Source organism: Oryctolagus cuniculus, chromosome 6, assembly GCF_964237555.1.
Source record: "Oryctolagus cuniculus chromosome 6, mOryCun1.1, whole genome shotgun sequence".
NCBI lineage: Eukaryota > Metazoa > Chordata > Mammalia > Lagomorpha > Leporidae > Oryctolagus > Oryctolagus cuniculus.
This window is the reverse complement of record NC_091437.1, coordinates 437,943-463,176: the sequence shown is the minus strand read 5'-3', so window position 1 is coordinate 463,176 and position 25,234 is coordinate 437,943. Positions and strand designations below refer to the sequence as shown.

The 25,234-nt window shown below is 51.3% G+C and overlaps 2 protein-coding genes across 5 annotated transcripts in view; both read left to right on the top strand.

The window, feature by feature from the left end:
• Positions 1-888, top strand: part of TRIM17 (tripartite motif containing 17) — a 46,064-nt gene extending 45,176 nt beyond the window's left edge. For 2 of the 3 annotated variants that reach the window (XM_070075941.1, XM_002723783.5), the window contains one exon: positions 172-888. In XM_070075941.1, coding sequence (XP_069932042.1) covers positions 172-722 — 551 coding nt within the window. In that variant the 3' untranslated portion in view covers positions 723-888. The remainder of the gene's footprint in view (positions 1-171) is intronic. The other variant, XM_051842390.2, reaches the window with a different exon arrangement.
• Positions 889-1,888: 1,000 nt separating this feature from the next.
• On the top strand, positions 1,889-25,003 carry TRIM11 (tripartite motif containing 11). 2 transcript variants are annotated; one of them, XM_051842392.2, is made up of 6 exons: positions 1,889-2,404; positions 21,489-21,584; positions 21,753-21,980; positions 23,431-23,453; positions 23,539-23,639; positions 23,954-25,003. In XM_051842392.2, the coding sequence occupies exons 1-6, from the start codon at positions 1,997-1,999 to the stop codon at positions 24,499-24,501; spliced, it is 1,404 nt and encodes a 467-aa protein (XP_051698352.1). In that variant the 5' UTR covers positions 1,889-1,996; the 3' UTR covers positions 24,502-25,003. The 2 variants fall into 2 exon arrangements, with proteins under 2 accessions (XP_051698352.1, XP_051698351.1); XM_051842391.2 differs by having other exon boundaries at positions 1,890-2,404; positions 21,750-21,980.
• The last annotated feature ends 231 nt before the right edge of the window (positions 25,004-25,234 follow it).

Sequence of the window (25,234 nt, the reverse complement as noted above, 5' to 3'; positions counted from 1 at the left end):
GCGTGTGCCTCACAGACGTTGCCAGTGGCTGCCCAAATGCCCCTCCCCTTCCTACACCATCCACACGCAGCTGGGGAGTGGGGACAGCTGACTCAGTGCAGGGGGCCGCGGGGCTGGGAGCCGCCTCAGGCCTGCCCTCCTGACCCTCCTCCCTCACCGCCCCTCTGCAAGAGGACGTGGTGCCAGACCCGGCATCCGCCTACCCCTACCTCCTCCTCTACGAGAGCCGCCAGAGGCGCTACCTGAGCTGCCCACCAGAGGGCAGCGCGCTCTGCAGCAAGGACAGGTTCGTGGCCTACCCGTGTGCCGTGGGCCAGCAGAGCTTCTCCTCGGGGCGGCACTACTGGGAGGTGGGCATGAACCTCACGGGGGACGCGCTCTGGGCCCTGGGCGTGTGCAGCGCCAGCGTGAGCCGCAAGGACAGGGTCCCCAAGTGCCCCGAGAACGGCTTCTGGGTGGTGCAGCTGGCCAAGGGCAAAAAGCACTTGTCCACGGCACCTGGCCCCGGCCCCGTCACGCTGACCGAGCCCCCCAGCCACATGGGCGTCTTCCTGGACTTTGAGGCGGGGGAGGTCTCCTTCTACAGCGTGAGCGACGGGTCCCACCTGCACACCTACTCCCAGGCCACCTTCCCAGGGCCCCTGCAGCCCTTCTTCTGCCTGGGGGCCCCCAAATCCGGCCAGATGGTCATCTCCACGGTGACCGTGTGGGTGAAGGGCTGAAGGAAGACGCCGGCTGGGGGCACAGACTCTGCGTCCGCCTGCTCCCTGCAGAGGGCAAGGCCCTTGGGTGGTGCGGCCACCTGCCCAGGGTTGCACCGAGAGACATCGGCCATGCGGGGTGGAGATGTGTCTGAAATATGATTAAAGCAGTCACGTTGGCACTGTGTGGGCAGAGCTTTTGATGCAATATTCCACTAGCCAGTGACGGCTCTGGACGCGGCCTGCCCAACACGGAGCACCCACGGCCACCCACGCCCCACACAACACGGAGAGCCCACAGCTGCACACGCCCTGCCCAACACGGAGCACCCACGGTCACACACTCCACACACAACACGGAGCACCCACGGTCACACACTCCCCACACAACACGGAGCACCCACGGTCACACACTCCCCACACAACACGGAGCACCCACAGCCGCACACGCCCCACACAACACAGAGCACCCACAGCCGCACACGCCCCACACAACATGGAGCACCCCCATGTTTGCACACGCCTACACAACAGGCCTACTCACAACCGGCAACCAGGCAGGGTGGCCTGGCTTTTTCCAATCTTGCCTGGGGCCCCCTGTTGGAAACACAGGTGAGGCCCTGGCTCCTGAATTCCTGGGGCTTGGGGGTGATCTCTCAATTCCGTGCACCCTCTCCTGCAGCCCTGGCTGCGCACAGGGGGAAGTGGGAAGGCCTGACCCCATAAGAAGCCTTAGAGCTGTCCACCCGCGCCGCGGCGGGCCTCCCGGAGCCGCACACCAGGGGCAAAACCCCCGAGACGCCAGCCTCAGCTAGGGGTCTCCCTCCTCCGTCTCCAGCACCCCACGGCCCCGTCCGCGGCCCAGGGCGGCCGGCACCGGACGCGGATACGGCGGGGCGCGGTGAGGGCCGAGCCCGCATTTCACCCCAAAGCTAGCGTCTGGGGGCGCCGACCCCTCAACCCTGGCGCCCGGGGACCCGGCCGTGCGGACCGCGTCTTAATCACCCCAACACCGGCGTCCGGGGGTCGTAAGCCCCACCGCCCAGGGCTCCGCCGCTGCGCCTGCGCCTTCTGCCCAGGGTCCGCCCCGCACGCGGACCACGTGACAGGCCGCGACCAATCGGAGGCAAAAGCGGGTAGTTCCAAAAAAAAAAAGGCACAACACCCAGCAGCCCCTGCCGCTTCCGGCTTCCGGCTTCCGGCTTCCGGCTTCCGGCGCGGGCGCTCTCCCTGCCGCCGGCCGCCCGCAGCTCTGCGCCCGCGCCCCAGGCCGCCCACTCGACTGGGAGCGCGCCATGGCCGCCCCGGACCTGTCGGCCAACCTCCAGGAGGAGGCCACCTGCGCCATCTGCCTCGACTACTTCACGGACCCGGTGATGACCGACTGCGGCCACAACTTCTGCCGCGAGTGCATCCGGCGCTGCTGGGGCCAGCCCGAGGGCCCGTACGCCTGCCCCGAGTGCCGCGAGCTGTCGGCGCTGCGCAACCTGCGGCCCAACCGCCCGCTCGCCAAGATGGCCGAGATGGCGCGGCGCCTGCACCCGCCGTCGCCCGTGCCGCAGGGCGTATGCGCCGCGCACCGCGAGCCGCTGGCCGCCTTCTGCGGCGACGAGCTGCGCCTGCTGTGCGCCGCCTGCGAGCGTTCGGGCGAGCACTGGGCGCACCGCGTGCGGCCGCTGCAGGACGCGGCCGACGACCTCAAGGTACGTGCGCGCGGGCTCTGCGAGCCCCCGGCGCCGGCGCCCGGATCCCCGCGCGCGCGCCCCTCGCTGTCCCGCCCCGGTTCGCCCCCCCCCCCCCCGAGCCAGGTGTGGAGCGCGCTGGCCGCTCCGCTGATGGGGGCAGCCGTGCGCCCGAAGGCCGAGGGGGCGCAGGTGTCGGCGCGGCCCCAGTCCTGGCTGGTCCGTACGCGGCTTCCTGCCGCCCTCGTCCTCGCTTGCTCAGTCAGAGCAGGGGGCCCCTGCTCGTGCACGGGGCGGCCGCCGCCCTCCTGAGCTGACCTGATGAAGGCAGGAAGCAATCCCCAAAAACTCCAGAAGAGGCCGTGGTGGGGCCCGGGCAGGGCGCTCGAGGGCTTCTCCTAAGCGGCAAGACCCTGGGGCTGAACTTGGTCGTCTGCGGGCTCTTCCTGGGGAGGGGGTGTGACGGGAGAGCCGCCTTCCTGACGGGATCGTGGGGAGTCGTAAGACTCCTCCGGGGCCTGCGCTGCGGGGAAGGCCGTCGCCCGCAGTGCCGGCATCTCCTATGGGCGCGGGTTCAAGTGCGGCCGCTCCACTTCCAGGCCCGCTCCCTGTTAATGTGCCCGGGAAAGCAGAAGTGGCCGCTCGAGCCCCTGCACTCTGGGACACCTGGAAGAAGCTCCTGGCCTCGGCCTGGCCCTGCCCCTGCCCGAGCCCCAGCCCCAGCCGTTTGGGGAGTGAACCCACAGATGGAAGTTCTGGTCTCTCTGCCTTTCTCAAACTCTTTCAGACAATTAAAAATAAAATCTTACGTTTTTTAAAAGACTTCCTGGAGGGGGTTGCTGATAGTCAGGGGACTGCACCTGGGGGCTGGGGGCTGGGCCCTGTCCGAGGACTCTTCCTGGGAGGAGTCTTCCTGGAGGTCGTGATAGGCACAGGACACTTACAGCAGGGAGATGGTTGGGGGTCAGGTCTCTTTCCAGGGGGAGAGCCTGGTAATCTCTTAACAGGGGTCATGGTGCTGGGATACTTCTGCAGGTGTTGGTTGTTAAGGACGCTTCCTGGGGAGAGTTGTGGTAGTCCTGGGATTTTGCCTGTGAAGGGAGGGCCTTGGTACTCCGAAGACTCTTCCTGCTGGGCAGGGTCCTAGGTAGTCAGGGGACTCTTCCAGGAGGGAAGGTGGGGGTGGGAGTAGTCAGGGGACCATGCCTGGAGGGGAGATCATAGATGGTCAGGGGACGGTGCCTGGGGGGGGGTCCTTGGTTATCAGAGCTGTCATTCTTGCTGGGTGGTAGGGGTAGTCAGGGGACTGTCCTTGCAGGGAGAGTCCTTGCTCTTCAGAGGACTTGTTCTGGGAGTGTTGGGGTCCTGCTACAGAGGACTTTCTGTTGGGGGTCATTGGTAGTCAGAGGACTCATCCTGGGGTGGAATGTCAGTGGACGTTCCTGGGCGGGGATCATTGGTATTCGCAGGTGTCACAAACGCCACTTGTCACGCATCTCCACAAGGCTAATGCAATGGAATGTCAGAGAATCGGACGGGGGAGAATCACAGAATTGTGATAGTCTTTTCAATATAACTTATTTTGCAATGCCACTCAATACGTATTCAATGCGTACATCTAAAGGTCAATACCACTCAATATGTCATCAGTCCACAGGTCATAACACACATCTAGGAGTAAGGAAGTCTCCAATAATGTCTAGCAATAGTTGTAAGTATAAAGCTTAAAAGCATAATCAGTCTGAACACTCATGGCTAAGGGCGTAATATGAAGGCTGCGTTCTCAAGGTTCCTGCCACGGTCACCAAAGTCAAAGTCCAGAGTCTCCGTTCCCAAGACGGCTCTTGAAACAGTCACTTACGGGCAGGGGTCGTGGGATGCCTGGCACTCTGGGCAGTAGACTGGACAGTGAAGGGATGGAGATGTCACTGATGAGAAGTCCAGTGCAGCTCCGGTGTCAGCTCTGGCAGCGGCTGGGACGTCTAGGCGAGGTTGGCTCCAGCGGAGTGGCCAGCAGAGTTTTGGTCAGCGAAGACTTGGGCAGAGTTTCACAAGATGAGTCGGAGCCACTCGACCATCACTCACACTGAGCCGTGTGTGTCCCCGAGGGGATGAGAGCAGTGGTGAGGCTCGCCTTTTCATCCCCTCTCTGGGGTAGGTGGGCGGTGTAGGTGCCCTGGGTGTCACCAATCACAGGCTCATCCTTTGGGGTGTCACCAACCAGATGATGGTGTCTGGGTGTGACCACTCGTGGTGCAGTAGTGAGGGTGCAGTAGTGCAGTAGCCAGCTGGTTGGCTGCTGCTTATGATGTAATGTCCCCCAGTCCTTATCAGACCTCACCTCCTGTGTCTGTTCTGACAGATGGTCTGGGCAGTGTCTGGTGCTTAGTGCCCTAGCTTAAGGAACTCCATTTTGGTTTTGCTTTCTCTCTTTTTTTTTAGGGGGTGGGGGGGTTAGCAGTGCTCTGTAACTCTTTGGGGACTCCTGTGGAATTCCCCATGGTCCAACCCCTGGCTCTCCATGTCTCTCCTTCGATGGACGTCATGAGGAGCAATTCGAGTTATTCTGGTGGTCCACTATTGAACCACTTTCCCATTTCCTTTTTGTATATGTTCCCAAAAATATGGGTTGTGGGAGTTACGTTCTACTGTGATGTATTCTCCATTCTTTTATCAATTCCATGATTCCATGGTGTGTATGGTCTGTAGTAACGGTTTTCCTTCTATTGTTATTGCCATATAATCATGGTTTGGTAGGATTATTGGGTGTGTTGTACAATATAGTCGAGCATTTTGTATATCCCAGTGAGCTCTGTATGGTTGTTGTCCTAGAATAGTAATGGTAATTGTTAATTGAAGGCCTTTTGGTGTGATGTATATTTAAGTCATGGTTATACAGTAAGTCATGGGTGCAACTGGGTTAGTGCCTCCATAGGTATACTTGTCCCATTTATTATTATTCCTCCTCTTAATGGTTGTATAAAGTTATTCCCTATTTTTGTGTAAGAGCCTAGATCTGTAAGCCATATGCATATGGGTATATATTAATTTAATGATAGAGATCTTACATTGTACTTCATTACAGTAAGATTTTTCTTTTTTTTTTTTTTTTTTAAGCTTTATTTATTTGAAAGACAAAGAGATAGAGACAGAAGTCTTCCATCCGCTTGTTCACTCCCAAGATGGCCGTAACAGCAGGCCGGAGATGCGTCGATCTGAAGCCAGGAGCTTCTTCTGGGTCTCCCATGTGGGTGCAGGGGCCCAAGCACTTGGGCCATTTTCTACTGCTTTCCCAGGCCATAGTAGAGAGCTGGATCGGAAGAGGAGCATCCAAGACTGAAACTGGCACACATATGGAATGCCAGCGCTTCAGGCCAGGGTGTTAACCTGCTGTGCCACAGCACTGCGCCACAGCCAGCCCCTCATTTGGGTTTAATAGAATTTATGTATGTGTGTGTGTGTGTTCTCCTTTCCCTGTATTAAGTAATTGTCGTATGTCAGTCAATGCTTGCTGTTTTAACATTTGTATTTCATTGCATTCATGTTCTCTAAATAATGTGTCTAATCTTTGCTCTTTAATTTTTTATCTTTCTGCATATAAGTCTGATTGGTCTTTCAAATTATGTAGGATTTGTGAGAGGATGATTTGTTCATGATGTCAAATTTCATTTATTGCAGGGATTTGGAGATGGCTTTCAACTCTTGTATTTCTTTAGCTCTAATATTTTCTATTTTAGTTATGTACATCTAGGTCCTCTGTTGCCTTTACATTTGCTATTTCTCCTAGTGCCAATCCTCCTGTTGCTATCCATTCTATTATTTCCCTTCTTGAGTTCGCTGATCTGGCTTGCCTTCTATATGGTTATAGGTGTAAGCCATTCAGCTTCAGGACATCTTTTGTTTAAGGCTGTTGAGAATATTGCCACGTCAGTTGTGACGCACATCTTTAGCAGTATTGGTTGTGTTGTCAATTGTACTGGTGCATTCATGTCTGGTATTGTATATGGTGCTGGTGATATTTCTAATTCTCTGGGGGTGTGTGCATTAACTTCCATCCTGTTGTGTGATGTGCTGGGTATAGCTTATATATTCCATTTATGCCTCCTCTATCAATAATGCAAGGCATAGTGTTGTTGCATTTATTAAAATCCATAGGGGGTATGTATATGTTATCTTGCATTGTTCTGGCATGGAGTAGATATATTGCCACACCTCCGGTTGTGTTCCTATAGAGTTCTGTATATATGCATCTTGAGGGGTTACTATCCATTATATTTGTGTTATTATGTCCTCCAGTATCTACCATTCCTTGAGGTCCTCATTAATGAGGGTGCTATAAAGTCATATTGTATTATTTATTGTATTATTTTATCTGGCTCATTCCATTTGGGTAGCAGCATATAAAAGTGATATGGTAGATTAGTATGCTGGATTTTGTATCTCCGAGGGATGTTTGTAAAATCCATCCCTGCTGTTATCCACCATTGGATGTCTCTATTTGCCTTTTTTATTTTGTACCTTACTGTTTCTTCTAGAGCCTTTTCACACATTTTTCCTGCCACTATCTTTGTTTCTAACAGTGTTGATAAAGTTTGTGACTATAATTGGGTTTATTTTATTTTTTAAAACCTTTACCTCTATCTGGGTATGGTATTGTAATAGTTGTCTTTGTTGTCCATATTCATTAGTATTTCAAAAGCCAGAGTATTATTGTCTGTCATTAATGTGTCACACATCCACCAAATAGGTTCAGCTGGTCTACAAGATGGGTCTTTCATTTGATTATATTTTATTAGTCTTGTTGCCTTATGTTTCAGTGTTGTTGCATTCATTACTATGAACCTATCTGTCCAATTGTACTTTTAATTTTTATACTTCCCTTGTAGTTTTTCTATGGGGATATAGCTAAAAAATTCCAATCCATGTCCATTATCTTTGTGTAATTGAAATGTGTGCAGTACAGTCTATGTCAATTGTCTTATTTCCTACTGTTTCACTTAATAACTTTATTCTGGCTTTATACTCTGCTGTTTTCCAGAATTTGTGTTTTTCTTCAGTGCCAAAAAGTGTTTCATTATTTTTTGTATGATATTCAAAACAACGAAATCCCTTTTTAGCTTTTATTTTCTTTGTTATTCTCCCATTAATATTTTCTACACTAGTGTTATCATGCACAGCAAGTCTTAGTGTTGGCATCTGTATATTCTTTTAGGATTGAGTTTAAATGCACTATTTATCTGGTATGGTTGTTGTGTTGGGTCTGTTATTATTAGTGGGAACTTCTATGTATTGATTCCTAAGGCCATGATATTTGCCCAGGTTGATACTGGTGGGAATGATATGTTTCCTACTTTATAATCTGAGGTGCCATCGATTACTTTGAACTTTGCATAATATGGAAGCTTGGGAAAGCCTGATGTGCACCAAGTCGTAGTGTTGTCCCTGGGAGTGTTGTTGGGAAGTTTGTCCCATAATCTGCTGGGCATTGAAATAGGATATCTGTGTTATCACACGTGTGGGTTTTTACCCTTGGTTGAAAAGATGTCACTGAGACTGAGTCAGCTGTTGGCGGAGTAGGCCATGTTGTTGTTTGTGGGACTGATGTTGTAGTTGGGGCTCTTGTTTGTGTAGTTGGAGTTGTTGGGTGGGTTCACAAGATTCATCTGGTCCTATTCCCTTTTGTCTAAGCATGCTCTTTGCTGTAATGTTGGTGCAAAGCACAAGGGTAGGAATTTGAGTTCTGTGGACGATTTATAATAATAGACATCATCTGCTTCTGCTTGCTCATATGTGTAGTACATTACATTACCTACAGGTTGCATGGTTCATGGGTCTCATTCTGTGCTTTGCATTGTTCTGGCATGGAGTAGATATATTGCCACGCCTCCGGTTGTGTTCCTTTAGAGTTCTGTATATATGCATCTTGAGGGGTTACTATCCATTATATTTGTGTTATTATGTCCTCCAATGGTTTATGTGCTATTGGAGGTATTTGTTTTATAGCTTTGTAGTAGTCCTCACATTCCTCTTTTTTTTTTTTAACTTTTATTTAGTAGATATAAATTTCCAAAGTACATTTTATGGATTACCATGGCTTTTTCCTCCCAATAACTTTCCTCCCACCCACAACCCTCCCATCTCCCGCTCCCTCTCCCATTCTATTCACATCAAGATTCATTTTCAATTATCTTTATATACAGAAAATCAATTTAGTATATATTAAGTAAAGATTTCATCAGTTTGCAAAATACTGTTTGAGCGCTAGTCATAGCATTAATTCACATTGAACTACACACTAAGGACAGAGATCCTACATGACGAGTAAGTGCACAGTGACTCCCGTTGTTGACTTAACAAATTGACACTCTTATGTAAGGTGTCAGCAATCTCCCCAGGGTCTATTCATGAGTTGCCTAGGCCATGGAAGCCCCCTGAGCTCCCCGACTTTGATCTTATTTCCACAAGGCCATAGTGAAAGTGGAAGTTCTCCCTTCAGGGAAAGGTACTTCCTTCTTTGATGGCCCCGTTCTTTCTACTGGGATCTCACTCACAGAGATCTTTCATTTAGGGTTTTGTTGTTGTTGTTTTTGCCAGAGTATCTTGGCTTTCCATCCCTAAAACAGTCTCATGGGCTCTTCAGCTGGATCTACATGCCTTAAGGGCTGATTCTGAGGCCAGAGTGCTATTTAGGACATTTAGCCGCCATTCCATGAGTCTGCCGTGTATCCCGCTTCCCATGTTGGATCGTTCTCTCCCTTTTTTATTCTATCAGTTAGTATTAGCAGACACTAGTCTTGTTTGTTTGATCCCTTTGACTCTTTTTTTTCTTTTGACAGGCAGAGGAGAGAGAGAGAAAGAGAGAGAGAGAGAAAGAGAGAGAGGAGAGAGAGAGAGAGAGAAAGGTCTTACTTTTTGCCATTGGTTCACCCTGCAATGGCCGCTGCGGCCAGCGCATCACGCTGATCTGAAGGCAGGAGCCAGGTGCTTCTCCTGGTCTCCTATGTGGGTGCAGGGCCCAAGGACTTGGGCCATCCTCCACTGCACTCCCGGGCCACAGCAGAGAGCTGGCCTGGAAGAGGGGCAACCGAGACAGAATCCGGCACCCCAACCAGCACTAGAACCCGGTGTGCCAGCACCACAAGATGGATGATTAGCCTATTGAGCCGCTGCGCCGGCCCCCCTTTGACTCTTAAACCTATCATTATGATCAATTGTGACCTGAAATTGATCACTTGGACTAGTGAGATGGCATTGGTACATGCAACCTTGATGGGATTGAATTGGAATCCCCTGGCACATTTCTAACTCTACCATTTGGGGCAAGTCAGCTTGAGCATGTCCCAAATTGTACATCATCCCCTCCCTCTCTTATTCCCACTCTTATATTTAACAGAGATCACTTTTCAATTAACTTTAAACACCTAAGAATAATTGTGTGTTAATTACAGAGTTCAACCAATAGTGTTAAGTAGAACAAAAAAAAATACTAAAAGGGATAAAGTATTAAATTGTACATCAGCAGTGATGACAAGGGCTGTCCAAGTCACTGTTTCTCATAGTGTCCATTTCACTTCAACAGGTTTCCTTTTTGATGTTCAGTTAGTTGTCACCGATCAGGGAGAACATATATTTGTCCCTCTGGGACTGGCTTATTTCACTCAGCATGTTGTGTTCCAGATTCCTCCATTTTGTTGCAAATGACCGGATTTCGTTGTTTTTGACTGCTGTATGGTATTCTATAGAGTACATGTCCCATAATTTCTTTATCCAGTCTACTGTTGATGGGCATTTGGGTTGATTCCAGGTCTTAGCTATTGTGAATTGAGCTGCAAAAAAACATTGAAGTGCAGAGGGCTTTTTTGTTTGCCAATTTCATTTCCTTTGGTAAATTCCAAGGACTGGGATGGCTGGGTTGAATGGTAGGGTTATATTCAGGTTTGTGAGGAATCTCCAGACTGACTTCCATAGTGGCTTAACCAGTTTGCATTCCCACCAACAGTGGGTTAGTGTCCCTTTTTCCCCACATCCTCTCCAGCATCTGTTGTTGGTAGATTTCTGTATGTGAGCCATTCTAACCCGGGTGAGGTGAAACTTCGTTGTGGTTTTGATTTGCATTTCCCTGATTGCTAGTGATCCTGAACATTTTTTCATGTATCTGTTGGCCATTTGGAGTTCCTCTTTTGAAAAATGTCTATTGAGGTCCTTGACCCATCCCTTAAGTGGGTTGTTTGTTTTGTTGTTGTGGAGTTTCTTGATCTCTTTGTAGATTCTGGTTATTAATCCTTTATCTGTCACATAATTTGCAAATATTTTTTCCCATTCTGTCGGTTGCCTCTTCATTTTCTTTGGCAGTACAGAAACTTCTCAATTTGATGCAATCCCAAATGTTAATTTTGGCTTTGACTGCCTGTGCCACCGGGGTCTTTTCCAAGAAGTCTTTGCCAGTGCCAGTCTCTTGCAGGGTTTCTCCAATGTTTTCTAATAATTTGATGGTGTCAGGTCATAGATTTAAATCTTTAATCCATGTTGAGTGGATTTTTGTGTAAGGTAGGGGTCTTGCTTCATGATTCTGCATGTGGAAATCCAGTTTTCCCAGAACCATTTATTGAATAGACTGTCTTTGCTCCAGGAATTGGTTTTAGATCCTTGATCAAATATAAGTTGGCTGTAGATGTTTGGATTGATTTCTGGTGTGTCTATTCTGTTCCATTGGTCTACTCATCTGTTTCTGTACCAGTACCATGCTGTTTTGATAACAACTGCCCTGTAGTATGTCCTGAAATCTGGTACTGTGATGCCTCCGGCTTTGTTTTTGTTGTGCAAAATTGCTTTAGGTGTCTCCATATGAATTTCAGCATCATTTTTTCCAGATCTGAGAAGAATGTCTTTGGTATTTTGATTGGTATCGCATTGAATCTATAAATTGCTTTTGGGAGAATGGATGTTTTGATGATGTTGATTCTTCCAATCCATGAGCATGGAAGATTTTTCCATTTTTTGGTATCCTCTTCTATTTCTTTCTTTAAGATTTTGTAATTCTCATCATAGAGATCTTTAACGTCCTTGGTTAAGTTTATTCCAAGGTATTTGATTGTTTTTGTAGCTATTGTGAATGGGATTGATCTTAGAAGTTCTTTCTCAGCTGTGGCATTGCCTGTGTATACAAAGGCTGTTGATTTTTGTGCACACATTCTGTTTATACACTGACAAAGGTGGCTGTCTACAATGTCTATACCTTGCAGAGAAAATTTGGGCCATATGGAACAATGTGTTCCTGTAATAATAATAGCTCCACCTATCAACGATTTTTCCTGCATCTATATAATTTTTGGTTGGAAATGGTATGATTACATCGAGTTCTGAGCAGGTGTGGGAGGAGAACTGTCACTACCTTTGGTTTTGGATAATATTGTTGCTATTGTAGCTAGCTTCATTAATGTTTGGGTGGTAGGTATCTTATTATGCTTTTCCTGTATGTTTTAACGCCATTTTCTAAGGAATAGGTGTCCTTTATGGTGAGGTGGTTGTTGTAGTCTTTATTTCACTACATGTAGTAGTTCATGTAGTTGTTCTTTATTTGATGTTATGTTGGAATTCCCCGTGATAGATTTACATGTACCTGTAAGAGAACAGATATTGTATATACTGCTTTACTAATGTATATCTTGATTTTTGTAAGTTTTAACATGCCTCTCTCATTGATAGTCCATACTGTGTTTCCTTGTCCTGCTGCCACTGGTTCAGCTGGATTGATAGTTGCATTTTTCCTGCTTCTTATCCTAATTTTATATGGAATATTATCGTATACTTTGTCCTGTGTTGGTTTGTTAGCATCTAATAAGGTTTGTGGTATTTGTGGCATTTGTTGTATTAATGCTGCTTCTACAGGTGATGGTCTAGTCCTTCTAGGACTGTTGTTTATTTCCATTACTGCTTTACGTAGGCTGTCTTTAAATTTTCTCCTTTGTATAATTCATTTTTTAAAGTCCCATTCCATCTTTTTATATTGCCTGCTGCAGTGGGGTTATATGATAAATGATAGTTCCATTGTAATCCTAATCAGTCTACCATTTGTTTCACTAAGTTGCCTGTAAAATTTGACCCTTGATCTGATTCTGTTATCACTGGGATGCCGTAAGCTGAGATCCATTTCAGTACTGTATGGGATTTGTTGTAGCTGTTAACCATTCCCAGTCCTGTGCATGTGTCTACCATTGTGCATACATACATATTCCTAAATGTTGTTAGTGGGCCTATAAAATCTATTTGTATTCTATAAGTAAAGTTCTTATATTCCATTTGTGTGTCGGGCATTTTATAGAGATTGAATCTTAATTTTATTTTTGGGCAAGTTATACGTGCCCTTATTGCCTTTTTTATGTCATTCCATGCGATCTTCAGATTCCTTTTTTGGAACCACTCCTACAAGCATGAGTTCCTGCATGTCCTAGTTGGGCGTGTATTTGTAAGATGTGGTGTGGGTGTCTTTCATGTTTTTCTTCTGGCTTTGTTGTCTTCCATTGCCTTTTTAACGTTAGTTTTGTACCCCTAACTGTTCTGTTTGCCATTCTCCTTGTAACTTCATAAGCGTTGTTTTTGAGGGTTTACCTACAATATCATCGTGTCTGCTTACCTCATGCTTTTCATTTGCATGTGCATCTACATGGGTTACTTTTATTTTTATTTCTTTAGCCATCTCATCTATATTTTTCCCAATATCTCTGGCCCACAAGCCTTTTCCATCTATCCTATAATCTGTCATTTTCTGTTAACCTGACCATATATAGCTAGGCCATTCGCCACACACAATGAGTCGTATAGATTTGTATTGTTTTAAAATTGTGTTCTTTAGGAGCCGGCGCAGTGGCTCACTAGGCTAATCCTCCACCTTGCGGCGCCGGCACACCGGGTTCTAGTCCCGGTTGGGGCGCCGGATTCTGTCCCGGTTGCCCCTCTTCCAGGCCAGCTCTCTGCTGTGGCCAGGGAGTGCAGTGGAGGATGGCCCAGGTGCTTGGGCCCTGCACCCCATGGGAGACCAGGAAAAGCACCTGGATCCTGGCTCCTGCCATCGGATCAGCGCGGTGCACCGGCTGCAGCGGCGGCCATTGGAGGGTGAACCAACGGCAAAGGAAGACCTTTCTCTCTCTGTCTCTCTCTCACTGTCCACTCTGCCTGTCAAAAATAAAAAAAAAAAAAAAAAAAAAATTGTGTTCTTTAGTATAATGCCTGGCTAATTCTGTGGCTATTAATTCTGCATGTTGTACTGATGTATTTTCCCTAGTTTTGTTAATAGTATATCTTCTCTAGGGTTATAAGCTGTTGCTTTCCACTTTGTTTCTGTTTTATCCACTGTGCCAGTTGCATCTGTAAACCATACATTTTGTAAATCATGGTTATATTCCAGTGCCCTTGTTGCTAAGTTCTTTTTTATTTTTTATTGTAGGGATATCTGGTATTGGGGCTATAGGTATTTAGGCTACGATTTCAGTGATTTTATAAGTTGCTATTTTTGTTGATTTTCCTCAAAAAATTGTTTTAGCTACCATTGCATATTAAAACTTTATTTTCCCGTCCTAAACCTTATGTTTCCTTTGGTGTCATTTTTATCCAATCCTTTAACGTGATTGGTGTTCGTAGGGTCATTTTTCCTATCGTCATGGTGGATGTCATTTTTAGTGTTTCATAAGCTGTCCAGGCAGTTTTTTCAAATAATGAATATCTGTTTTCCACAAATGGAAATCTTTTACAGTAAAGTCCTACAGTTTGGGGTTTTGATGTATTATTATAAATTCCCCAAGTTCCATAGCCATTTTTATGTATTATATCTATAATGGTGTCTTCTTTAAACTTATGCAAATTGCTATATTCTTTTATATTCTGTTTGCATAACTGTAATGCTTTTTCTGGTTCTCCTGTCCACATAAAATCCTGTGCTTATCATGTAATTTTATATATTGGATGCAGTATTAGGTTAAGGTATCGTATGTGATTCCTCCAATAGCCAAATAATCCTATTAATTGTTGGACTTCTTTTATATTTTTGGGGGTCCTTTTGTCTGGATTTTGTCTATCACCCTTTTATTGCTTTTATTCTTATCCATAAGGGTAGAATATTTGGGATTTTATCCATTCCTAGTATATTATATGGTACTTCTGATACTTATTTTTATAGGTCTTATTTGCCTATTCCATAAGTATAAGAACATAGTTTTCCATTTTACTGGTGTACTTATGCTTGCTACTTCTACTATATTATGATTAGGTTTGTTAATCTTATAATTTACTCCTGTTGTTATTACTTGACTTCCTGTATCTATAAGAAATTGATATCCTTTTGGTATTTCCGTCTCTTTTTCTGATAATGCTAAGTTTATATATAGCCTATTCTTGTTTGCTTATTAGTTTTATTATCTTACCTGATATTGTGTGTACTGTGGCCTGTAAGTACTGTTTCTGTTTATTGGTTGCCTTCTCCATTGCTTACTGCCTACTCCTTGGTATGTTCTCTGCTGTGGTACTATTCTCCTTGGTTGGTTCCTTGGGCTTGTTCTGTATGATGTTTGTGTTCTATAAGGTGTCGTGTTCTTCCCCTTGGTGTTTGTGCTCATTTGTTGTCTATTGTGGTTTCTAGTTTGTTTGTATGTGTATTTGTATGGGTATTACCTGTTCTGAAAATTCCTGGGGCCTAGGGGATATGACCCTCCTCTAGGGGCCCCACGAGTGGAGGGGTTTTTGTTTCCCCGTTCTTTAGGCCATGTTATTGTATTAAATGTGAATGATCATTGTCCATCTAGCTCTTTTGCCTCTTTGAAATAATTTACTGCATCTTGTAGTGTGTCCATGTTTTGTAGTCTGATGTTAGTCTAAGTATCTCTGGCCCTCCTGTTATAAGCATTCTCCTAATTTGTGGAATTATATCTGCCTGTAGTGGCATGTTGCACTATCTTATGATATATCATATAGTAAATGCCTAATTTCCTGAATATTTTTATAGCTTGCTGATGTGTTGTCCATGTTATTTGTGATTCAAAATTTCCTAAGTCCATTGAAGGAAATACCCTTTTGTACGCTCTAGCTACGCATCCTAATATAGAGTATTCTCTCTGCCTTCTGTAGTTTCTAGCACTAAGGAATCACAGATATTTTCATTATCTACCATTGACACCATGGTATTCATTTCTTCTCCACTTACTCTGATCGCATGAGCTCCTTTGTCCCATAGGTTCAGTAAGAATTCTCCATCTGAGGCCTCTTTTTGTGCAAATTCATTATGAATTTGCCAAAATTCTAATCTACTGAACGGTCTCATTTTTATTTCTTCTGAGTTGTCCTCTCTGTCCTTTTTCGGAGTTTTTGTGACCTTACGGATTACCAGTAAAACCTCCTATTCCTCTTGGTCTCCATTTCTCCTATTTAGGGTTTTAGTTACTAGTTCTTTGCCTTTCTCCTGTCCTTATCTATATCGTCTACATTTTTGTTATGATTGCTGGGTTCTTTTTAGGTCGTGTTCTTTCTGTTATTGGTTCTACAACATTTGGGCTGATCAAGGGAATTTCTATATTAGTTCCTCTAGTAGCATACACTAATTTCTATTATTCCTTCAATTTCTTTCCATTTACTATCTTCTGGTTGTTGTTGTTGTTGTTGTTGTTGTTTTAAGATTTATTTTAATTTGAAAGCGTTACAGAGAGATGTAGAGACAGAGAGGTCTTCTATCCGCTGGTTCACTCCCCAGATGGTGGCAACGGCTGGTGCTGCGCCAATCCAAAGCCAGGAGCTAGGAGCTTCTTCCCGGTCTCCCATGTAGGTGCAGGGGCCCAAGGATTTGGGCCAGCTTCTACTGCTTCCCCAGGCCATAGCAGAGAGCTGGATTGGAAGAGAAGCAGCCAGGACTTGAACAGGTGCGCATATGGGATACCGACACTGCAGGCCAGGGCTTTAACCTGCTCGCCTCAGCGCCGGCCCCTGTCATCTGGTATTTTATGTTTCATTTTTCCTTTATTCCTAAATATATTTTTTATTTTACTTGCTGTCATGTTATTAGCTGATATATTAATTTTATATACTTCTTTCTGAAGTACCACTTAACTGTATTGGCTGTTTGGAATTGTTCTAATTGTTTAGTTATTTGTCTTTCTAAATGTCTGTGTATTCTTTTCTATCCAATTCATCCGCCATGTAAGAGGTCTGTTATACAAATTGTGTAATTTATTGCTGTGTTACGTAATTAGTTCCGTTTCCTGTCTTGTAAAGTTCTTGGCAGAACATGTAATGTCCTATTAAGTTTACTACTATAAATGCTATTACAATTAAAACTGCCAACGAAATTAATTGTCTGACACACTTGTGTAATTTATGTGTAGCACTAATTGCTGTAATGCATGCCATTTGCTATTCCAGTCTTTCCAGCATTTAACTGCTTTTTTCGTGACTGCCATACACTGTCTCGAGCGCCACTTGTCACGCATCTCCACAAGGCTAATGCAATGGACATGTCAGAGAATCGGACGGGGGAGAATCACAGAATTGTGATAGTCTTTTCAATATAACTTATTTTGCAATGCCACTCAATACGTATTCAATGCGTACATCTAAAGGTCAATACCACTCAATATGTCATCAGTCCACAGGTCATAACACACATCTAGGAGTAAGGAAGTCTCCAATAATGTCTAGCAATAGTTGTAAGTATAAAGCTTAAAAGCATAATCAGTCTGAACACTCATGGCTAAGGGCGTAATATGAAGGCTGCGTTCTCAAGGTTCCTGCCACGGTCACCAAAGTCAAAGTCCAGAGTCTCCGTTCCCAAGACGGCTCTTGAAACAGTCACTTACGGGCAGGGGTCGTGGGATGCCTGGCACTCTGGGCAGTAGACTGGACAGTGAAGGGATGGAGATGTCACTGATGAGAAGTCCAGTGCAGCTCCGGTGTCAGCTCTGGCAGCGGCTGGGATGTCTAGGCGAGGTTGGCTCCAGCGGAGTGGCCAGCAGAGTTTTGGTCAGCGAAGACTTGGGCAGAGTTTCACAAGATGAGTCGGAGCCACTCGACCATCACTCACACTGAGCCGTGTGTGTCCCCGAGGGGATGAGAGCAGTGGTGAGGCTCGCCTTTTCATCCCCTCTCTGGGGTAGGTGGGCGGTGTAGGTGCCCTGGGTGTCACCAATCACAGGCTCATCCTTTGGGGTGTCACCAACCAGATGATGGTGTCTGGGTGTGACCACTCGTGGTGCAGTAGTGAGGGTGCAGTAGTGCAGTAGCCAGCTGGTTGGCTGCTGCTTATGATGTAATGTCCCCCAGTCCTTATCAGACCTCACCTCCTGTGTCTGTTCTGACAGATGGTCTGGGCAGTGTCTGGTGCTTAGTGCCCTAGCTTAAGGAACTCCATTTTGGTTTTGCTTTCTCTCTTTTTTTTTAGGGGGTGGGGGGGTTAGCAGTGCTCTGTAACTCTTTGGGGACTCCTGTGAGATTCCGCACAACAGGACTCTTCGTGGTGAGTCCTTGGTAGTAAGGGACGTTCCTGGGGTTGAGGTCATTGGTAGAGGACTCTTCCTCAGTGGAGGCAGCAGTCCCTGGTAAAAGGACCGTCCTGGGCCTGGTGGTCTTGTTGGAAACTTCCCGAGGGCAGGAATGTGTGGTGGAATCCCCTGGGTAGGCAGAGGACTCTTCCTGGGGAGGGGTATACTTGTAGGCAGGGACTCTGCAGGGGCTGGGAGGACTGTTTTGGCAGCTGGAGGACTGAAGGGGGCTGGGGGGGTTGTGAGCAGACTACTTGATGGGGGTACTGGTACGAAGAGGTCTCTTCCTTGGGGCGTATCAGTAGACTCCTCCTGGGGTGCTGGTAGTGCAGAGGGATCTGCCTGAGGAGAGGCGGTGTTGGAAGGTGGGACTCTCCGGGAGGGGTGTATTGGGGGTCAGAGCCTCTTCCTGGGGAGGGAGCGTCTTTTTAAGCAGAGGGCTGTTTATGGGGGTGATTTTGGGTCACAGAGGACTCTGCCTGGTCGGGGGTATTGGAGGCAGACAATTTATCTGGAGAGGGATCTGCCTGGGGAGAAGAGAGATTGGTAGGCCCAGGACTCTTCCTGAGAAGGGTGTTGGTAGGCAGAGAACTCTTCCTGTGGTGGGTTGGGGCTCCTTATGGGAGGGCGCGATTCCTAGGCAGAGGGCTCTTCTTGGGCTGGGCTGGTATTGGTAGGCAGAGGACTCTTCCTGGGTAGGTATTGGTAGGCAAAAAACTTCGGGGGGCAGGGTATTGGTAGATGCTGGGGAGGGTGTTGTGTTGTAGGCAGGGGACTCTACACGGGGGGAGGGTGTTGTGTTGTAGGCAGGGGACTCTACACGGGGGGAGGGTGTTGTGTTGTAGGCAGGGGACTCTACACGGGGGAGGGTGTTGTGTTGTAGGCAGGGTCTCTACACGGGGGAGGGTGTTTATGCACAGGACTTATCTGGGTGGTCTGTGATAGGCAGAGAACTCTTCCTGGGCAGGGTAGGTATTCATAGGCAGGGCTCTTCATGGGGGATGGGGTGTTGTAGGCAGAGGAGTCCTCATGGGGTGTATTCAGAGTCAGAGTCCCTTCCTGGGGAGGGAGAGCACTGTAGGCAGGGGACCCTTCCTGGGGAGTGGGGGCGTAACTGGTAGCAGACTCTAGCTGGTCAGGGAGGGTCTTCGTAGGCAGAGGACCCTTCCTGAGTGGGGTATTTGTGGGCACAGGACTCTCCATGGGGTTGATTTGTAGGCAGGGGACTGTTTGGGAATGGGGTATTGGTAAGCATTGGACCCGTCCTTGGCCTGCAGGCAGGCAGTGAGCAGACTGGAGTCCAGATCCTCTCAACAGCACCCTCTTTACCAAGTAGGGAAGGGGCTGATGGGTCCTGTTCTCCCCGTTTCTCTGGGAATTTTATTTGAAAGGCAGAGGGAGACAGTTCTTATTTTCTGGTTTACTTCAATGCCAACAACAGCCTGGACTGCCAGGCCTAGGCTGGGAACCAGGAGCCCCATCTGTGTTTCCCACATGGGTGGCAGTGCCCCTGGTCCTCGAGCCGTCACCGGCTGCTGCATTAGCAGGAAGTTGCAATCAGGAATGGAGCTGGGACGACCCAGGCATTCCCATATGGGATGTGGCTGTCCCAGGTGGCCCCTGAACCAGCCCCAGCAGACTTTACCACCACCCTCAGACCCCGTGATCTGGGAAGTTAGTTCTGCCCCCGCAAGTCTGGCTGTGAGTCCCATGGGCTCTGTGCTGAGATGAACCAGGCCCAGGATGAGGAAGCCAAGGCAGAGCCCCAGTTTTCTCTGCCACTGGCCGGGGGCAGAAGGGCCTGGGCCTGCACCAAGGCTGTGGCGTCCACACTTGCTGGCACAGCCAGGGTGTGAATCCTCTCTGACCCGTTCGAGGCACAGAGAGCGCATCACGCTTCCTGTCCTGCTGCTCATGGGGACACAGCTGTGGAGGGCGGGTGAGATGCGGCTGGCGAGGCTGTGTTCCCTGGGGTCGGGATAATGAGGGATCAGACCCAAGTTCTCACCAGGGCCGGTGACTGGGACCCCCGTCTGAGGCTCCTGCCAGGGCCCCTCCCCACCCCATGAGGAGAACTGAGCCCAGCGAGGGACAGCGGAGCAGCTGGACACATCCTTGGTGCTTTGGGTGTACTGCCCGCAGATCCTGGTCCCCGCTGCCTGGGCAAACTCCCCAAGCCGCAGCACCTTGGTCCCATGCTGGTCCTGGCTAGAGACAATAGTCGGCCAATCCAAGTGCCAGGGAGGGCCCATGGTGGGCACATACCACATTTGGTGTCCGGCCACGGACCCTTAGGGAGACTTAGGAATAGCTGAGGCATAAGCTGTCCTGTCTGAAGGACCCTCGCTGGCCCCTGGCGTGGGGCTGAGAAGGAGTAGCTGGGGGAACTGGGACCAAGGAAGCAGAGCCGGAGCACATGCACCCCAGGGCTGTTAGGACAGGCTGCAAAGACTGGGCAGGTCTGGGGTCTTGGTCCATGTGTGGTGCCACAAGGAAGCACCATGCCTGGGCAGCTTGGGAGCTGGGTGCCCAGTCCCGGAGGCCACGGGTCCAAGGTTGGTGAGGGGTGAGAGCTGCTTGCTGGTCTGCAGGGCTCTCTGGGCCGGGAGCCCAGGAAAACAGACTTCCCACCAGGGGCCCGGGACCAGTCCCAGCCCCAGGCGGGGCTCCCACGACTCCTCCTTGGATTCCATCAGGTGGCTTGGGAACGAGCTCCATTTCCTGGTTTATTACTGAGGCCACTATGGAGGGCCTGGGGCAGGGCCCCTCCATGCCCTCTGTGGCCGAGCCATCCAGGCAGCTCTGGACAAAATCAGACCCTGTCCTTGGGCTGTGGCCACTGTGTGACCCAGGCTGGCTTCTGGTAGGTGGAAGCTTTGCTGGACAGGAGTTGGCCGCCTTGAGGGGGGAGCTGTGAGCTAGGACCTGGGCAGCTCTGCCTCAGCGCCTTTCCCCCAGGGGCCCAGCCTCAACACTGCCCGTGGTGCTAGGGGCTCTGTGGTCCCCAGGGAAACGAACACGCAGACCCTAGCGTGTGATCAGCAGCTTGGTCCACAGGCCCAGGCCCTTGTGAGCCAAGCTGGAAGAAAGGGCTGGGAAGGCAGCTTGGAAACAGGAAACCTGCTCAGCTCTGGAGGGTCCCTGGGTCCTCACAGAGGCTGGCGGGGCTGAGGCCTGGGATCTGGGAAGATGGCCTTTAAAGACCGTGTGGGATGGGGCCGGCGCCGTGGCTCACTTGGTTAATCCTCCGCCTGTGGCGCTGGCATCCCATATGGGCACCAGGTTCTAGTCCCGGTTGCTCCTCTTTCACGCCAGCTCTCTGCTGTGGCCTGGGAGGGCAGTGGAGGATGGGCCGAGTGCTTGGGCCCTGCACCCCATGGGAGACCAGGAAGAGGCACGTGGCTCCTGGCTATGGATCGGCACAGCGTCAGCCGTGGCGGCCATTTGGGGAGTGAAAGACCATGGGGGAGGGGCTAGGGGTCTCGGCTTTGGTGGCAAGAAGGGCACGTTTCGCTTTGTCCTCTGGTAGGAGGTCGGGTGCAGGAGGGCTGCTGGGCAGGGGTCTCAGGTGCGGCCTGTCCTGTCCCCAGGGGAAGCTGGAGAAGTCGCTGGAGCACCTGCGGAAGCAGATGGAGGACGCCTTGCTGTTCCAGGCCCAGGCTGAGGAGACCTGCGCCCTGTGGCAGGCAGGTGCCGGGGCTGGGAGCTGGGACCCTGCCCTGAGCAGCCGAGGCAGATGGGGGCCAGCGGGGCCGCTTGGGGAGGGGGGCGAGGGGATGCTCTCCCCTTCGAGGCGTGCCTTGGTGGTGGTAAGGGACTAGATGTTGGGGGGATTCCCTGCTTGCCTGCAGAAGATGGTGGACAGCCAGCGGCAGAACGTGCTGGGCGAGTTTGAGCGGCTGCGCCGCCTGCTGGCCGAGGAGGAGCAGCGGCTGCTGCAGAAGCTGGAGGAGGAGGAGCTGGAGGCGCTGCCCCGGCTGCGGGAGGGCGCAGCCCGGCTGGGCCAGCAGAGTGCACAGCTGGCCCAGCTCATCGCCGAGCTGGAGGGCCGCTGCCAGCTGCCCGCCCTGGGCCTGCTGCAGGTGAGCCGGCCCCACCCCCAGTGCGCACGCGCTGCCCACAGGCTGGGGGTCCTGGCCCTGAGGATTGAGAGCCAGAAGGCAGGGGAGCTGAACTGTCCCTCCTGGGAGGGGTCCTGGTGGGGCTGGGACAGTGGGAGGGGGCACCAGCCTTTGCAGCATCCAGAGCCCGCGTGTGGAAAAAGGGTCGTTACTGTGGCCCTGCTTAACGGTGCAGGCGCTCCTGGCTCCAGGGGCCGTGTTCACGGCGCTGTGTCGGCCTGTGCTCAGCCGTGCACAAGTCCTTCGGGGACAGTGACGGGGCTGTTTGCAGACATGCTTGGTTGCGTCTGTGGGCGAGGCCGGGGCTGGCTGCTGCCTCCTGTGCACGCCTGCTAGCCTGGGCACAGGTGTCACTCAGCGCTCCTGCTGTGCGTCTGTCCTGGGTGCTCGCACATCCAGCGTTTCACAAAGAAAGGATGTTCTGTCCACTCGTGCTCGAGGCCCACCCCGACAGAAGACCTTCAGCAGGGGCTGAGACACCCTGAGGCAGAGCAGGGTGTCATTCAGTGAGAGGGGCGTGTGTGTGCGTGCACGTGAATACCCGTGTGTGTGTGTGTGTGTGTGTGTGTGTGTATGGCAGAAGCAGAACCCGCCTTTACCACAGTTCACCCTGAATGTGCTCATGGGTGCCCCTCTGTGTGTCCTCTGCACATGCTGTCTCCTCTCTGTGTTTCCATGTTGTGTGCACACACCCCTCCACCCAGAGTGTGCTCACGTGTGTCCTGTGCATGCGCCCCCCTCCTCCCTGAGTGTGCTCCCATCTCCTGCGCATGCGCCCCCCTCCTCCCTGAGTGTGCTCCCGTGTCCTGCGCACGCGCCCCCTTCTCCCTGAGTGTGCTCCCATGTGTCCTGTGCACGCGCCCCCTCTTCACTGAGTGTGCTCCCACCTCCTGCGCACGCGCCCCCTTCTCCCTGAGTGTGCTCCCGTGTCCTGCGCACCCGCACCCTCCTCCCTGTGTGCTCCCGTGTCCTGCACACGCGCCCCCTCTTCACTGAGTGTGCTCCTGTGTCCTGCGCACCCGCCCCCTCCTCCCTGTGTGCTCCCATGTGTCCTGTGCACTCGCCTCCTCCTCCCTGAGTGTGCTCCCGTGTCCTGCGCACCCGCACCCTCCTCCCTGTGTGCTCCCATGTGTCCTGTGCACACGCCCCCCATCCCTGAGTGTGCCCGTGCTGACCGGCATCCCCCTCTGTGTGTCCTGACTTCCTAGAAGGACTCGGCCACCTTGGTCAGGGCCCCTGCCCTACTGACCTGGTTGTTGCATCTTGGAACACCTGATTAAGTAGAGTCGCAGGGCCTGGGGTGGCGGCAGCAGCACACTCTGGTCTGGAGTGGGACATGGAGGGGACTCCCGTGTGGCGGGCTGGGCGGCAGGAACAGGTCCCACACTGACCCCCCTGTGTCTCCCCGCAGGACGTCAAGGAGGTGCTGCACAGGTACGACCCCGGCCTCTCCAGGGCAGGGAGCAGGGCGGGGCTGGCTGCTGGCCGGGAAGGTAAAGCCCACCTGCTGTCCCTGCAGGGTCCAGGACGTGAAGCTGCAGCCCCCAGAGGTGGTGCCCATGGAGCTGCGCACGGTGTGCAGGGTCCCAGGGCTGCTGGACACCCTGCGGCGTTTCCGAGGTTGGTGTGGGGCTCGGGGAGGTGTCTGGAGCCAGGGACAAAACCAACTCCGTTTCCTGGCTCAGACTGGTGGCCACACTGCGTGTCGGAGCTGCACGTAGCAGGGAGCTAGGTGGGGTCAGGGTTGTGACCCCGAGGGTGGTCTCCCTGTGGCTGGGAGTGGCCGGGATTTGGAGCCAGGCAGAGAGGAAGACAGCTGTCTGGGGGTGAAACATGACCTGGCATCCAGAAGGTTCTGAGCTGTGGCTGGATGTGTGGGGAGGGGTGTTTGGCTCAAGGCCACCAGTGGTAGTGACCTTGGCCTCTCTCCGCAGGGGACGTGACCCTGGACCCAGACACTGCCAACCCTGAGCTGGTCCTGTCTGAGGACAGGCGGAGTGTGCAGCGGGGGGACCTGCGGCAGCCCCTGCCCGACAGCCCCGAGCGCTTCGACCCCGGCCCCTGCGTGCTGGGCCAGGAGCGCTTCAGCTCGGGCCGGCACTACTGGGAGGTAGAGGTTGGGGACCGTGCCAGCTGGGCCCTGGGCGTGTGCAGGGACAACGTGGACAGGAAGGAGAAGGGCGAGCTGAGCGTGGGCAACGGGTTCTGGATCCTGGTGTTCCTGGGCAGCTACTACACCTGCCCCGAGCGTGCCTTCGCCCCGCTGCGGGACCCGCCGCGCCGCGTGGGCGTCTTCCTGGACTACGAGGCCGGCCTGCTGTCCTTCTACAGCGCCACCGACGGCTCGCTGCTCTTCGTCTTCCCACAGACCCCCTTCTCGGGCACGCTGCGGCCCCTCTTCTCGCCACTGTCCAGCAGCCCCACCCCGATGACCATCTGCCGGCCGAAAGCCGGGCCAGGGGAGCTCGCTGCTCCACAGTGACCTGGGCCCGTACCTGGCCCCTCGCCGGCCCCGGAAGCAGCAGTCCTGTGAGCAGAGGGAGGCCGGGGTGGCGCCTTTGCAAGCGCGCTCAGGGAAGCGGCGGGCAGCTGTGGGCTCTGTCCACCCCGTGGGTGCTGCTTGGTGCCTGCCGGTTCACAGGGGTCGTGAGCCTTGCACAGAGCAAGCAATCCAGGACCTGCCCAAGCTGCTGGCTGCCTGGCCCCCAAAGCCCATGGGCCCCCTGCGTGGGAGAGGCTGGCTGAGGGCCCAGCCTGCACCGGGTGTGGTGCTGTGGCACTGTGGAGTCGGCAGCCCACAAGGCCTCAAGGGAGCAGAACAGGTCCTGGGTGTGGCGGGACCCTGAGCCACTGCTCGCCCTCCCGCTGCCGGCACCCCAGGCTCACAGAATCCAGGCTTGTTTTTGTGTTAAGGTTAGGGTTTTTCTTACTGTTTTATTTATTTTAAGGAAAGCATTCCCACATTAAACAGATGTCCACCACCATCCGTGGTCCTGCTCTTTGCCCCATGCGTACAGCCACTGGCCAAGGGAGCCGTGGAAGACAGGAGGCTCCGGGGCGGTGAGCCCCACAGGGAGCTGGCCTGGCTTGTTCCACACCATGTGCGAGACCTCGAGCAGTTTGGTGGTTCTGTGTGAGCGTGCTGTGCGGGAAGGCCCTGGGAGTCTGCCCATGCAGTGTCGGGCAAGACGTGGACATGCACCCTGGAGGCTGAG

Bases quoted from the DNA above. Each gene is read 5' to 3' on its own strand.
- TRIM11 (XM_051842391.2), top strand. From the start codon at position 1,997: ATGGCCGCCCCGGACCTGTCGGCCAACCTCCAGGAGGAGGCCACCTGC. The intron at 21,585-21,749 runs GCAGGTGCCGGG...GCTTGCCTGCAG, and splicing joins AGACCTGCGCCCTGTGGCAG to AAGATGGTGGACAGCCAGCG. The intron at 23,454-23,538 runs GTACGACCCCGG...CTGTCCCTGCAG, and splicing joins GTCAAGGAGGTGCTGCACAG to GGTCCAGGACGTGAAGCTGC.